Raw genomic sequence first — 16,918 nt, 5'->3', positions numbered from 1 at the left:
TGTGGTGTGGGGACAGTGGACTTGGATTACCCATTGTGACTTGGATTACTGCTGGGTTTAAGGCATTATACACAGACACGATAGCTTTTTGGTATTATCCATCCTGTCACAATACAAGGCTGTGGAGATGGATAGAACAGTAGCAGTAGTAGTAAAGTAGTTTCAGTGGTTAGTGTGTGTGGATTTTTACACAAATCTCTAATCAGTCTAATGATAATCCCCATGCAGCTGAGTTATAGCACCTAAGGCTCCTCACTCGTGGCAGAAGTAGAAACTAATTTTAAAGAAGTCCACTTCTGCTATCTGTGCACAGAGCCTTTCAGGTTTATTTGGGTAAACAACCGACTGAGTGAACTGCATGGCACAGATATTTGTGGAGCCTGTTTGGCCGTTGCTATGTGAATATTTGGCTTGTTAATGAGCACGCTGCCAGCTTTCTGCTTTCTGCAAGGTGAATTAAAGCTCAGATAGCTTTCTGGGAATATATCTGAAATTGCAAAGTCTGGTTGTAATACTCTGGGGGGGCCAGGTGAAACCTAGTGGCAAAAAAACCCAGTGAAAAATATTAAAGCTCACATACCCAGGCTACACTGACAAATGACCTTGATTTAAGGGGAGTATTGCTAAGTACTTACCATGTGCAGGCTTTGGCACAGAGAAATCTGACATCACAGATGTTAAGAAGCTTTATATATATTTAACCAGCTTAAAAATATTTAACCAGCTTAAAAAACTACAGGCAGATGTTGTTTTATTACAAGAAACTCACAAACCTGTCACAGGTTTAAATGAACTTAAAACACCTGAGTTTCCTAACGTGTTTGCAGCCGGTTATAATTCTAGACAACGGGGAGTAGCAATTTTAATACATAAAAATGTTAATTTTACAGTACTCGATACAGTTATAGATCCAGAGGGTAGATTTCTAATTATTAAACTATCAATATTGAACAAAAAGCTATGTATTGTTAGTATATATGGTCCAAATGTTGATGAACCCTCATTCTTCCACGGTTTTTTTAGTGCACTCTCTGAACACCTTGATTGCACACTCATTCTTGGCGGTGACCTCAACCTTGGACTAAATGAAGAAATGGATAGGCTCAACACAACAGGAACTCAGCGTAATTGGCAGTCCACAAATATAATCAAACAGTATATGAACGACTTTGGTCTTTGCGATGCATGGCGCTCTCTTCACCCCACCAGTAAGGAATATACTTTTTTCTCGCATGTTCATCACTCTTACTCTCGTCTGGATTATTTTTTGGTCAGCAGCTCACTGCTGTGTGACATTTCAGACACTGAGATTCATCCTATAGCTGTCAGCGATCATGCTCCTGTATCTTTAACACTAATGCACAAGAATAATACTACGCCAAGAAAAAACTGGAGATTTAATATATCACTACTTAAAGATGAAGACTTTATTAAATATTTTAAAAAAGAGTGGACTTCATATTTGAACTACTCCCGAAACATCAGCTTCTGTTCTATGGGAAGCAGGGAAAGCTGTGATGAGAGGTAAAATAATTTCTTTCTCATCACACAAAAAGAAAGAAGAAAACAAAAATATTCAGGAATTAGAAAAAAACATCAAATCACTAGAAGAAGCCTACGCGTCCCACCAAGATCAGGAAACATTGAACAAAATATGCAAAACAAAACTAGAATTAAATGAAACTATTAATAAAAAAACACAATTCCTTATACAAAGACTTCGCTTGCAGAATTTTGAACACAGTAACAAATCAGGTCGATTTCTAGCTAACCAGCTAAAAATAAATAAAGAAAAAATAACTATATGTGCTGCTAAAGATTTATCGGGGAACACAATATATGATCCTGGAAGAATAAACAACATTTTTAGGGATTTCTATGAAACTTTATACTCACCACAAATAAACCCATCTAAAAATGAAATTGATCTGTTTCTTGACAACGTAACTCTTCCAAAATTACTAGACAGTCAAGCAATGGAACTGGATTCGCCACTGACGCCAAGTGAACTCCAGGAAGCCCTGATAAGTATGCCCAATAATAAGGCTCCAGGTCCAGACGGCTTCCCTGCAGAATTCTACAAAGAATTCTGGACAATTTTGGCACCAGTATTCCACAGCATGTTGCAGGAAATCGAGGAAAAGGGCAGACTACCACCAAATATGAATTCTGCCAACATTAGTCTCCTGCTAAAACCAGGCAAAGACCCTTTATTTCCCTCAAGCTATCGTCCAATTTCTCTTTTAAATGTAGACCTTAAAATAATCTGCAAAGCTCTCTCAAAGAGATTAGAGAAAATGACCCCCCTCTTAATTCATCCTGACCAAACTGGTTTCATAAAAGGTCGGCACTCCTCAACAAACACTCGTAGATTACTTAATTTAATAGACTACTCATACGATAAAAACATCGAAACCATAATATTATCTCTAGATGCAGAAAAAGCATTTGACAGAGTTAATTGGAAATTTTTATTCGCAACTTTACACAAATTTGGTTTTGGAAACTCTTTCATAAACTGGTTAAAAATATTATACAATTCCCCAACGGCTCGTATCAGAACAAATGACCAGACATCCTCCAGCTTCTGTCTCCTGAGGGGCACCAGACAGGGATGCCCACTCTCCCCTTCACTTTTTGCAATTTTTATCGAACCTCTAGCAGCAGCATTTAGACAGGCTACAACAATTAAGGGCATAAAATGTAAGAACATAGAACATAAAATCAGTCTCTATGCGGATGATGTGTTGCTTTTTCTGCAAAACACACAAACCAACCTCTCTGAGGTAATTACTTTAATAAACTGGTTTTCAAGAGTTTCAGATTATTCAATTAACTGGCCAAAATCTACAGTTCTCCCCATTAACTGCTCCTTCCATAATTCTTCCTCTGCCCCACTGCAATCCGGAAATATTAAATATTTAGGTATTAATGTCTCTCCTAAGCTTTCAGACTTAACTAAACTAAACCACATCCCACTTCTAAAGAAAGTAGAAGGCGATCTGACTAGATGGAAATCTTTACCCATATCACTCATGGGAAGGGTCGCCACTATAAAAATGATGATCTTGCCAAAAATAAATTACTTATTTTTGATGATCCCTAACAAACCATCACAAGATTGGTTCAGATCTCTGGATTCATATATTTCCAAATTCCTTTGGAAAGATAAACCCCCGCGTATTAGCTTAAAAACGCTACAAAGAACCAAGGATAGAGGAGGATTAGATCTACCTAATTTTCACCAATACTTCTTAGCCAACAGGCTTCAGTTCATCTCAGAATGGTTAAAACATACCTTCTTAGTTGAGCCCTGGCTAGATGTTGAACAGGCACTATGCAAGGATCTAGAGATTTCAGACCTACCATTTATTAGCTCAAACATCAAAAGACATGAATGCTTTAAAAGTATCAACATCAGCTTTTCTCTAACAGCATGGTGGGAGTTTCTAAAAATAACGGAGTCTTCATTAATCCCATGCAAACGTACACCTATCTGGAATAACCCTGACATATTACAAAACAATAATATGATTAATTTCCCAGAATGGAGTTGTAAAGGAATTAAATACTTAGAACATATATTAGAGGGAACAGAATTTATTCCATTTGACAGACTAGTTGAACAATATGGGATCAACAAGACAAGGTTTTTAGAATATCAACAAATTAAATCCATAGTAAAAAAAAAAACAATTTAACCTCAGTCAAGTTGAATTACAAACACCACTAAGTGCGGCACATTTTTTTACTCTTAAATCCCCCAAATTATTATCTAAAATATACAGAACACTTTCTAAATTAGATGAATCAATATCCCTTCCTACTGCAAAGTGGGAAGCAGATTTATCAGTCAACCTAGACCAAAACTTCTGGTCTCAGATTTGCTTAAAAACTTTCAAATTAATTAAAAATCCCAGTCTGCAATTAATACAATACAAAATACTTCATAGAGTGCACTATACAGGTCATCGGATGTTCAAGATGGGCTTTACATCTTCCAACAACTGCTCACACTGTCAAGGCAATACACCAGACAATTACATCCACGCTCTTTGGTTCTGTCCACCAGTGCAAAAGTTTTGGCACGAGATATGTGAAGACTTATCAAAGTGTCTGAAATGTAACATTCCAACTTCCCCCTTAGTGTGTCTACTGGGCAGCTTAGATAATGTCACTTCAGAAAAGAATATAGCCCATATGATCTTCACTGCCCTATGCATAGCCAAGAAAACAGTCCTCATGAACTGGAAAAATAAAAATAATCTTAATTCTAACCAATATAGAAATTATCTATTAGATTACATTAGTCTTGACACAGCCTCTGCCACCACATTAGATCAATTGCTCTGGGCCCCTTTTATCAGCTCCATCACCTAGTGGGGGTGGGGGGTCATAGTTTGGTCCCGCCTTCACTGTTGTGATTGGTGAGGGGGTAGGGACAGGCTTAGGGCGTCGGGGGGTTCCCCGGAGGCATCTTCCTTGGGGGGCTCAAACCGGGGTAGCGGTCACGTCCGGTTGGGGGCTCTGTTGGCTCTCAGGTGACTGTTTCCTCGCGGCTGCGTGCAGCGGGGCTAGGGGAGGGTCTGTGCTGACGGACGTGGGTTACTGACCTGGCAACCTGACTGCCCCTGGGTGGGTCCGGGATGGGCGTGAGGTTCTGGGGGCGCTCCGTCTCTGGGCTGGGGCCCGGGCCGGGCCTCGGGGGCTTGGGTCCTGGTTGGTGTGTTGCCGGGGTTGTGGGCGGGTGGGTGCATGGGGGCCCGGCCCTGGAGCAGGGTGCCGCCGGTGCGTCGAGCCGCCTGGGGGGCTCTTCATCTGGTGGGGGGGATGGTCACATCTTGCAGGAGCTTTCTTCTCTTCAGGAACTCTCTGCGGGAGGGGGAGATACAGGAGAGGTGGAGGAAGATCTCAGCCTGGGCGTTTACCGTCTTATGTAGTCTGGAAGATGTGTGGATGGTGGGGTGGGTGCAGTTTTCTCTGTGGTGGGGTTGGGTGGACTGTCCAGGGCTCTGTGGAGCCGGAGGGCGCTACTGCACTGGGCCCCGGTCTGATGGGCCTGGGCCCCCCTTCCCTGGCGGGTCGCGGAGGGTGGGAGTGCCTACTGGGGTCAGCGGGGGAGCTGGCCCCAGGGAGGGGTTACCTGCCCCTCCCTTCCTTCCCTCCCCATCTCCAGCTGCCTCCCTCTTCCCGCTCCTCCACAACCACCCACACATGCAGGGCCTTGGAGTGGGGGTATGTCACCAGGGTGCAGGGGAGGCGTCGTTGCCCACCTCTCAATTTTAAATACACTTAGTCATTGAGGGCTAGCAGGAGGGACTATGCGCTTACCTGCTGCTCCATGGCAGGTAGCTCCATGCCCTCCTGGGTTTTAATTGCACCTTAGAACACATATGCATCAACACTACAATGAGCGGGTGGAGGGAGGTTTGGAGTCTTCTCCCACCCCCATTCTCTGCGGCCTGCTGGAGCGGGAGGGCTAGTAGGAGGAGTTGGCCGTCCGACTGCGGTCTGGGGTGTGGGGCCTCCCTGCTGCTGCGGAGTCGGGGTGGTCTGCCTCTCCCCACCGCAGGGAAAAGGGTAACACCACCTGGGTCTGGGTGCAATTCCCCCCTCCAGGGGCAAGGGTACCTAGACCCGGTTTGTAGAGTACGCTTGGGGAGTGTGATTGTGTGTACAGCGTCTCTTTATGTCTGTCTCCACGTTGGTTGAGTGTGGAGTGAGTGCATATGAGAGCATGAGGGTGGGAATGGATGTTTGTGTCTGTGTGTGCCTGTATGTCTGTGTCTATATGTCAGGTTGGGTATCAGACGCCACCTCTCTGGGGACACCTCAGGCCCTCCAAGGTTTGGAGGCCTATCTCCACCCACCACCACTTCCCCTGCCGGTGGCGGACTCCCTCAGGTGTCGGTGTGTTGGTGGTTCTTTGTGTCTGGGGGTGGGCGTCCGGGTACACACCGGCTCACTCCTTGGCGGCCGCTTGTCGGGGCCTGGGGCCTGGGGCTCGCTCGGGCTCCTTTGGAGGTGGGGTGCCCCCGGCCTCTCGGCCTGGGGCTCGGTCACTCAGGCGCAGCTGGGGGCCGGCGGAGCTCACGGGCGCGTCACTGCAACTCCCCCTGACTTCTGCTCCGCGGCTGCTGGGCGAGCCCTCATCTGGGACTCTCCTCAGCTCTTACTGGAACAGTGGCGCGGCTGCCCCTCTGTTGGTCTTCCATGGTCTCTTGTGTTCTGGGGGCCTCTGGATGTCTGGAGTTTTGATCTCCTCCATACCCGCTTCACACCCTGGAGGACGGGGCTGTGGCCCCCCCACACTCCCTAGCAGATCATTACATGGAGAAACCTTTGGAATGCAAGCATGCTGATCCACACAGGTATGCACACATGGGTATTCACAGACGCGGACTAAAGCTTTCTTGGCTGCTACCTCAAAGCACACTGTGCGCTGTCTATCTTGCGTGCTGCACAATATCGTTTATTATTTAGTAAATATTGATATCTATGGCTAGCTAGTTTATTGTGATGGTGCTTTGTTTTCTCTATTATTATGTTGCTCTTTGTTGTTTGCTGTCTCCTCTGTTTGTTTTTTTTGTTTGTTTGTTTTTTTTTCTCCATACAGGTGACCCAGGAGTTCTTTTTTTTTTTTTTTTTTCTCTCTCTTCCCCCCCCTTCTCACCGTCTCTTCTCCCCTTTGGTTTTCTTTCTTTCTCTCCCCCTCTTTCTCTCATTCATTCCCCCTGCCCTATTTATTAAAAAAAAAAAAAAAAAAAAAAAAATGACAAAGGATGAACTGAAGCTCTGCCATCACGTAATGTCGCATACTGCTGTTTCTGATGTCATTTAAAAAAAAAAAAAAAAAAAAAAAAAAAGAAGCTTTAGCCTCACATCTTACAATAAATCATAGTCATCTTGGGAAATAAATAGTGAATTTGAGATCTGTTTTTTGTTTTCTTTTTTTGGGAGAAAGTTGGACTTGTTGTTTATCTCCCACATGGTCTTTGAACAATATGTTAGATTCTTATCAGTAGTGCTTGGCCTTTTGGCCAAGGGCTTCTCGGACAATACATCATACACTCCCCGCCTCTACAGCTGTCAATGTGCCTCCTGGGCTGGTGCCACATAGTGCAATAAGTGGGGAGAAATTTCCTCATCTAAGCCCCCAGCTCCCCCACTCTCACTCACACAGCCCCAACCCTTCCCTCCAACCAGAAAGCTCCCTTTTGTCCTGGATTGTTTGTAAGCTCTTTGCATTTCTGTGCCCTCCATGTGCTGGATAAAGGGTGGAGGGTGTCACACAGACATCTGTCACAGAGATATGGTGAGAATGCATCTCTGCGATATGGATTATGGATTAGTTCACTTCATATTCATTCAAATTGTTCTACAGTGTGGGCCATTTATATGGATACACCGTAATAACATGGGAATGGTTGGTGATATTAAAGTCCTGTTTGTGGCACATTAGTATATGTGAGGGGGCAAACTCCTCAAGATGGGTGGTGACCATGGTGGCCATTTAGACGTCGGCCATCTTGGATACAACTTTTGTTTTTTCAATAGGCAGAGGGCCATGTGACACATCAAACTTATTGGTAATGTCACAAGAAAAACAATGGTGTGCTTGGTTTCAACATAACTTTATTCTTTCATGAGTTATTTACAAGTTTCTCTTTGTTCACAGCCATTGACATGTCGAAGAGGTTAACACGGAGCGGATCAAAATTGTGTTGATATCTGGTGAATGCAGTAACCGGGTCATTGCAGCAGATTTCAATGCAAGACACCCTACGAGACCACCCATCTCCCATGCTACAGTTAGCAAACTGCTTGCTAAGTTTTGTGAAACTGGTTCAGTGTTGGATTTGCCAAAATGTGGACGCAAGAAAACTGTCACTAACGAAGAAACATCAGTGGCTGTCCTAGCTTCATTCAGCAAGAGCCCACAGCAACGCACTCGCCGCATGACACTGGAGAGTGGCATCAGTCGAACATCCCTTCGGCGGATATTAGCTACTCACAAACGGCACCCTTACAAACTTCAGCTACTGCAGCATCTCAACGAGGACGACCCAGATCGGCGCACAGAATTTGCAGAATGGGCAAAACAAAAATTGGAACAGGACCCTCAGTTCACGCAGAAGATTTAGTTCAGTGATGAGGCAAACTTTTATGTGAAAGGTGAAGTTAACAAACAAAACCACCGCTATTGGTCTGACACTAACCCACATTGGATGGATCCCTCCAAGACTGTTGGAACAAAAAAGTAATGGTTTGGTGTGGTATATGGGGAACAACGATAGTGGGTCCATTCTTCATCATTGGAAACCTCAAGGCCACTGGATATTCGAAATTGCTACATGATGATGTGTTTCCCTCTTTATGCACTGAAGCTGGCATGTTCCCTGAGTTTTTCCAGCAAGATGGTGCACCACCACATTATGGGTGCCAGGTACGAGCATTCCTAGATGAACAGTTTCCTGGAAAGTGGATTGGTCGTCGTGGGCCAGTTGAATGGCCCCCAAGGTCTCCCGATCTGACCCCCTTAGACTTTTATCTTTGGGGTCATCTGAAGGCAATTGTCTATGGTGTGAAGATACGAGATGTGCAGCACCTGAAACTACGGATACTGGATGCCTGTGCTGGCATTTCTCCTGCGGTGTTGCTATCAGTGTGTGAAGAGTGGGAGAAGAGGGTTGCATTGACAATCCAACACAATGGGCAGCACATTGAACACATTTTATAAGTGGTCAGAAACTTGTAAATAACTCATGAAAGAATAAAGTTACATTGAAACCAAGCACACCATTGTTTTTCTTGTGACATTACCAATAAGTTTGATGTGTCACATGGTCCTCTTCCTATTGAAAAAACAAAAGTTGTATCCAAGATGGCCGACTTCTAAATGGCCACCATGGTCACCACCCATCTTGAGGAGTTTGCCCCCTCACATATACTAATGTGCCACAAACAAGACTTTAATATCACCAACCATTCCCATGTTATTACCGTGTATCCATATAAATGGCCCACCCTGTATATTGCCTTTGATGGAACAATCCTCACAGTACACATTAATACAGTACCTTCAAGCCCCCTGGCAATATGTCTATTGTTCCAGTTGCACAGTGGTTGTATATGAACAAAATCATGGTGTTTACAGAAAACCACAATAACCATATATCATAACATTACCATAAGACTGGGAACAAAACATAGTTGGTTTGTGTGTGTGTATTTTGACACATTTTTACCCTTATACATAGTCATACATTGGAGTTACATTCACACAGAACATATTAATCCTGTTATTGGGTGATTTGCGTTCTTTATTGTCGAGTACTAAAAGGTGCGTATACATCTGTGGCTGGCCCCGCCCTCGGATCCTCGGATCACAACACGGTGCATCTTCTGCCAGTCTATAAGACTGTACTGAGAAGAGAGAAAGTGAGGAAACACCGCATAAAGGTTTGGAGTGATGATGCCTCTTTAGCCCTGCAGGGCTGCTTTGACTGTACAGACTGGTCGGTGTTTACCGAATCATGTAGAGACATTAATGAACTCACTGACGTTGTCTGCGGATATATATCCTTTTGTAGAGACATGATTATTCCCTCAAAGGTTGTGAATTCTTTCCCTAATAACAAACCATGGTCCTCTAAAGTTCTTACGAGGCTGATTTACGAAAGGAATAAAGCTTTTACTGAAGGGAATACCTTGAAAGTCAGAGAAATTAGGAAGGAGATTAGATCAGAAATTAAAAAAGCTAAAATAAAATACAAGGATAAGGTAGAGGCGGAGATGGGTAGCAATAACTTAAGGGTGGCTTGGGCTGGCATGAAACACATGACTGGTCACTGTCTCAGTGACTGTAATAAGATAAGTCTCCCTGGTTTTAGTTCAGATTTTCAGTTAGCCAATGAGCTGAACAGATTTTATTCGAGATTTAATGATAACTATATTCCAAGGAATACACTTGATTCCTTAATAGAGAGCACCAGAGGCCCCCCAGTTTTGTTCTTTGATGAAAGAAGGGTGGGAAATCTTTTTAAAATGAGTAAGACTAATAAAAGTCCAGGTCCTGATAATATATGTGGCCAGGTGCTTAGAACATGCGCTGAGCAATTATGTGGTATTTTTTATCACATCTTTCTTTTATCTCTTCAGCAACAGAAGGTTCCAGAGGTATGGAAAAAATCAATTATTTCTCCAGTTGCTAAGACCACAAAACCTACATCATTAAATGATTTTAGGCCTGTCGCTCTAACATCTTTAGTGATGAAGTCCTTCGAAAAACTTGTCAGGAAGGAGATCCTGCAGCAAGTAGAGAAGCTGATAGATCCACTACAATTTGCATACAGGCCTTGTAGAGGTGTTGATGATGCAGTGGTCACTCTGTTGAACTTCCTTTATCGCCATCTTGATGGCGCCAAAGCTCATGCTCGGCTTTTATTTATTGATTTTTCTTCTGCTTTTAATACTATCCAGCCACATCTTTTAGTGGACAAGCTTCTTAACCAATTTAAACTTAATTTTAATCTCGTTGGTTGGATCTTAGACTTCTTAACTGATAGATCACAGTGTGTGAGAATAAACGGCTGTTTTTCCAAACAGCTGAACTCTTCCACTGGCTCACCACAAGGTTGTTGTCTCTCTCCTCTTTTGTATATTTTGTACACTAATGACTGTCGCAGCACACAGGCCAATAGGCATTTCATCAAATACGCAGATGACACAGTCATTGTAAGCCTCCTTCATGGTGAAGAGGATTCCCATGGGCCTGTTGTGGAGGAGTTTGTTTCATGGTGTGATCAGTCCTTCTTAATGATTAACACCTTGAAAACCAAGGACATGGTTATAGATTTCAGGAAGTCATCCCCTCATCCTGCGCTTACAGTGGTAAATGGTGCAGCCATTGAAATGGTGGATAGTTACAAGTACTTGGGGGTTGTTCTTGATAAGACCCTGTCCTTTGAGTCACATCTTGCTGCTACAGTGAAAAAGGCCCAACAAAGACTGTACTTTTTAAGGAGGTTGAGAGGTTTTAATGTTTCATCTGAAATGATGACTCTCTTTTATAAAAGTTTTATTGAATCTGTTTTAACTTTCTGTATCATTGCTTGGTACGGTAGTATGTCCATGGATAATAAGACCAGACTTAACAATCTGGTTAAAGTGGCGGGCAAGATTTCAGGGAGGTCTCAGGTCCAGCTTGTGGACTTTTATAACAGGCAGGTGCTGAGGAAGGCAACTTCTGTCCTGTTGTGTTCAGATCATCCTCTCTTTAACGATTTTCAACTGCTTCCATCAGGTCGTCGTTATAAAATGACTGCAGTGAAGACAAAGCGACACAAATTGTCATTTGTACCAAGTGCTATTATCTTAATTAACAACACTAAATTGTAAGTGTTGTTGCCATTGCACATTTTTCGATGGAATATCTAGGTTGTTTTATCAGGCTTATATTATATTATAGTATTTTTTTAATGAGTGTACGTGATGTGTTGGTTGTATGTTTGTTGTTTGTTTTGACATACTGCGAATCAATTTCCCATCAGGGACAATAAAGTTACCATTGACCATTGACCATTTCAGCTCTTTCAACCATTCCATCATTATTTTAAAAAACCAACCTTACCAAACTATCTATTTTACCATTTATTCGCTGCTTTAACCGAGTTATCACTACTGTGCCTTGCATTCACTTCATTGTTTGCACTGCTTATCCATTTTTAGCTCTGTATTCATGCTCTTGTGCTCTCAGCACATGGTGTTCAGGTGTTACAGCTGAGCTTTGTTAAAGTAACCCACAGTCTTTCTGTGCTTTCCCTGCCAGCAAGTGCCCCCGGCTGGGAATCACTTCTGTCAATGATATGCCCACAACATGACAGTTTGGACAGCATGGTTGCTAATTACATCATAACGCATCGAATGCATCCACACACACCCTTGATTTGGTACAACTGGCAAGGCCTTGGCTACTGTTACATAATCCATCTGCTGTCTTGCTGCAGGGTGCTGACAATCACCTTCCAGTCAGGAGAGCCGCCTCCCTCGGCGCTACGCTATGCTTTGCCTTGCCCTGCCCTGAACCGCACCGTCCACTCTGCAGCAGCTACAGCAACATCATGTTGCCATGTTTGCTGAAAGATGCGACCAGTGAAATGTTGACTTTGAAGCAGTTTCAGCGACTGCTGCTGGTGCCAGCGGATCCAGCCGTACGTCAGCGGAGCCCACAAAACAGATGCTGGCGCAGCAGCGTGTCTGGCGCACATCACAGCTGGCAGCTCTTTCTGCAGCCAGCCTGACAGGTTACATCAGTTATACAAGCGTTGTTTTTATTTATTTTTTTTTTTAAAGGGGGGGAAAAAAGTATTTTCACTTTGAAACGACCCAAAGATGCTTTGGTTTTGAGACAAACAGCTTTGCCAGAGGGTTTCTATTAAAAACCTTTATGCGACTGCCAGACTGTGGAGCTCACGCACAGAGAGGGAGAGATTCCACTTGCAGCGAGCTGATGCAAACAATCAGCAAACTCGGGAACTTTGAATGTACTTGAGCTACTTCACCTCACTCATAGCCACTGGCACAGCTCACCAAATTCTTTTAATATCTGTTTACTTGTAATCAAAATATGCATTTTACCTTTGCAAGCCTTCATAAACCACTTTGAAGCTTTTTTGTGAAAGCATGCCAACATCTCAAAAACCTTAAATCCACTGATGCTGTTTATCCTTCACTTTAATCTGACTACGCACTGATATTGATGAATATCGCATGACCGAGTGTGGAATCCACGCAAAGTGCAACATATTTATTTGCGCCGGAGAACACGAAAACACTTGCCAGTAAAGAAAATGAACAATAAATACCCGAGAAAAACAAACTGTTTATTTTTAAATTATTTTCTGTTCACATTAGACGATGAATAAACCATGAAAGGATGGGCTGCATCGTTAAATATTGATCGACTTTCAATGAGAACAGCCTCAGGTTGATGAGACAAACGGAGGCTCGCATAGCAAAGAGCTAAATGAGTCAACAGGGGCACGGCTTTGTTCGCCCCTTTATTAAAAACGGCAGCACCACCTGACTTTGTGGGGAAAATAAAATGATATTTTATACTAACAGAAGAAAAATGCCTTCTGATGTCTCTATAAATCAGTTAAACAATAAAGACCTGTTTTTGAGGCTTTGACGTATTCACCCAGAAACTGAACTATTTCCCCGCTGTCTTCCATCTCTCAATCAATTATTCAGCATGCACACCAGTCTGAGGCTGTATGAGAAAGGGGGGAAAAAAATTAATTGTTAACATAAATAAATGCATGCGACACACCAACTCCCCCAGCAGCCAGGGATGCCTCTAAGCTCAGGTTGCAACCCCAGTTGCAAAGCGCGGGTAGATCCTTTTAATCGTCTCTGGCTGTTTGAACTGTTCCAGCGCTGACACTTAGAAAACTTGTAGTCAGCAAAGAGCCACACGCGAGCTGCAAGGTTTTTTCCTTTTCAGTGGCTCCATACGAAGCTCAATATTAGGCTTTCGACTTTAAACATTCCTGCAGTGTCTCTAAGATGTCTTGTAGAATAGCATTTCTGTTCTCCTTAGACACCTAAATGGGAAAAAGAAACAAGTAAACATAGAATTTAGAAAGTGTTTATAGCCTGTGTAAGCAGAATATACAGCCATGCATTAAATACAAAGATTAATATGAAATAAATATAGAATATAATGTCCAATGCCTAATCTGACCTGTTGTAATACAAGTAAAATTACCAATGGTAGGTCTTTAAGTTCATTCTGCCTCATGCAATAACTCCCCCAGCCTGAGAGGGAGTACAGTGAGTAGTTTGCATGACAAAATCCATAACTGAGTCTTCCGTGAAGAATTATTTTGACATTTGAGCCCTCCCTTTGTTGTTAAATCAGTCACGCATGATTTAGAGTTAATCCTGCCGTAGAGGAGGGATAATGCAGGGCATGGCCCCTGTATGTTAGTGAACAGACTGCTTCCTAAGGCCAAGTGGATGCAGTCTAAGCAGAATCCTATAGCTATCAAAATCTGTTTTAAAATAGCAGGGGAAGCATACTAGGATTATTTATACTCACAGTGAACACCTTGACGTCCCTCCTGTTCCGCACCTCTTCGACCAGCCCCAGGGGTTTACCTTTAGGGATGGGGATGGTGCCCAGGATGGTGCAGGAAGAGCTATCTAAGGTCTGTCTCACTGCCCTGATGAAAGACTGGCTGAAGAGCTCCATTTTCCCAATCTCATCGATGACAAACACCTTCCTGCTGCTGCTGCTTCCATCCGCCGAACCAATCTGGAGATGAACGATGCAGACATTACATGGAGTAGTGGGGCTCAAGCTAACGATTACTTTGTCACCAATTGATCTTTAATTATAATGTCAGCCAATCCTTTGGTCTGTAAAACACCAGAAAAAAGAAAAGAGAAATTTCCTAGTTGCTTAAAATCAAGCACAATCCATCGGAGGAGATATCTATTCATTTAAGCACTAAAGACTATTTTGGATGCTTAGTTTGGTTAGTTAAGGGAAACATCTTTTACAGGCAGACGCTCGTCGTTTTAATATTTCACGTATGACTGACACCGAAAGCGTTTTGTGTGATGCTACACTGCAGATCTGCTGTGATTACAGAGAGAGTGAGATGAAAGTGAACCACGCGCTGCCGAGGCACAGACATCTTTCTTTACAGCGCATGTGTAGGCGTCACTCCAGGTTCACTTTACATGCCGGATTAATCACGGTCAGTGACAGCCAGACGGCACCACGAACACTAAAAATGTCACTGTGGAATTTACGTGTTTGCAAGCTTACAATTATTCCATCAGTTTTCAGAAAAAAAAATCAAAGTGGAGGGGAGAAGGGAGTCTTTCGCTTGCTGTGATCTACTGATGAGGGTGGCTTTAAAAAAAGCCCATGTGCTGCTTACTTACATTTCTGAAGAGGGGGAGAGCCAGATTTTCAAATGAAGGCAAGTCGACCACATACTGGCCAACTGTGTACTCCCGCCTGCCGTGAGGCTGGCTGTCTCTACTGTCTCTGCAAGTTAAAAAAGAAGTGAGTCAAAACAAAGTGAGAAAAAGAGAGCAGGCAGTTTGAGTGAGACTGCATGACAACACCGCTACCTGATTCTGGACAGGTGGCCCCTCGCTCCTGTCAGGGTGACCACATCAAAGCCGACTCTCCGGCCCCCTTCCCTGACCTCCTCCGTGTAAAAGCCTTCAGCTCCCACTCCTGATGACACTAAAGCCTCGCAGGCTTTCTGGACCAGGGTGGTTTTCCCCACACCTGAAGGCAAAACAGACAAACTGTCGAACAACTGAAATATCACCGTTTCAAGCGGAGGGATCCTGCCTTAAGTATTACTATGGTAAAACAATGTATTTAATCCTTACAGCTCTCAGACGATTAGGTAGCATAATATATTTATGTAAATCATCAAAAATATGGCGTCACTCCATCGTTATAATAATACTAAGAATAATAAACACAAACTAAACTAAACAAAAAAGGCTGAAACGTTAATTGGGTTTGTTACCCGAATAAGAGTAACTGGAATAAGCTAACCTTCATTCAAATCAACGTTAAGACTGACTTTTTCTTCGCTGGGACTTAAAACAGCTGACTGACCGCTTTAGATTTACAGCGACTTTAGCTTCAGCAGCTGGGTGCACTCACTGCTGACTGTTACCTGGAGGTCCTGTCAGAAATACGTGCTTGAACATTGTGGTTTCCACCGTCCAACGTGTTCCTGCAGCTCTTCCGGACACAGAGTTGACGCATGCGCAGTAAGAGGTAAAACTTAGGACGGCACATTTAACGATTTTTTTAAATGATTTTTTTAAAAACCAAATCATCTATAAAAGACAAGTTAAATGGGTACATTTATAAAAGAAAATGTTTGCCATAAACAACTTATTTTTCTTTTAAAAATAAAACTTGGGTTTTGTACAACTTTAATATAGAGTTATAGAGTAGTGGATCAACAAGTCCAACATTTCCAAGTAAAAGTTAGTGAAGTATACGGTTGAGTAAAACTAACATTTTCCGAATTATTAAGGTGCAGCTGGATAACTCTTTTATGCAAGATGCCTTGTGAAATGCCAAGACTGCCCAAATCTTATATAAATAATATTGCTTGAAATCCATCAAAAACACAATTTAAGTAAAACGTGTATTTAAGTCTAAAATGTGATATAGATTACTATTTGTTTGAACTTGTGTTGCATTTCTTTGCCTTTGTATTCATTCCCCTATTGATAACGTTCCAATTTTTCAGTTTTATCCATTGCAAAGTTATTAGTTTAAGTATGCATTCGTGTGTTTGTGATTATCTTCAGATATGTTAGGACAGCCATTTCAATTGTGGATCTGACAACAATGGATTAATATTTAAAAATTTGACTTCACAACACACTTTGACAGCCTGCCCTCTGAACACGAAAACAGAAACACATAATGAAATGTAGAAAGAAAATATTGAAATAAACCAACTTCTAGATAGGATGACACATACAAAGAAAAATAATAGTTAAATACGTATGAACAAAGAAATTTAAACAGATAGTAATTTAAAAGACATAATTGAAAGTGGTATGAGGTTGTATCATGCCTGATAATTTATCTGTATACATATAAATATTATTTCCATACAGTCTTTGTTTTCCTTGTCAAATGATATGAGGGGATAAATGGAAAGTAGCAGGTGGAATTTAAAGGAAATGCCCTGAAATCAGGAGTTGCTACAGGACTTGGAGATTTTCAGCTTGTGACTAAATCTGCTGATTTGGCGCTTTTATGCTAAATGATTTGCATAAATGGCACGCTTATAGAGATTTTTCATCCTCTTATATGTTATCTAAAGACTCATGGCCCAAAGCTTAATGCAATTAT

General features: G+C 42.5%; 1 protein-coding gene across 1 annotated transcript; it reads right to left on the bottom strand.

The window, feature by feature from the left end:
- Positions 1 to 12,871: 12,871 nt before the first annotated feature.
- Positions 12,872 to 15,785, bottom strand: ntpcr (nucleoside-triphosphatase, cancer-related). Its single transcript, XM_085369466.1, has 5 exons — positions 15,717 to 15,785; positions 15,151 to 15,313; positions 14,959 to 15,064; positions 14,105 to 14,320; positions 12,872 to 13,607 (listed from the first exon to the last, which is right to left on the bottom strand). Exons 1-5 carry the CDS (start codon positions 15,748 to 15,750, stop codon positions 13,530 to 13,532), a joined length of 597 nt encoding a protein of 198 aa, XP_085225592.1. The 5' UTR covers positions 15,751 to 15,785; the 3' UTR covers positions 12,872 to 13,529.
- Between the last annotated feature and the right edge of the window lie 1,133 nt (positions 15,786 to 16,918).

This window comes from Diplotaxodon limnothrissa, linkage group LG13 (genome assembly GCF_057381915.1).
Source record: "Diplotaxodon limnothrissa isolate DT_005_m linkage group LG13, D_limnothrissa_male_GT1.1, whole genome shotgun sequence".
NCBI lineage: Eukaryota > Metazoa > Chordata > Actinopteri > Cichliformes > Cichlidae > Diplotaxodon > Diplotaxodon limnothrissa.
Note: the sequence above shows the minus strand (reverse complement) of the source record. Positions and strands in the feature narration are given on the sequence as shown.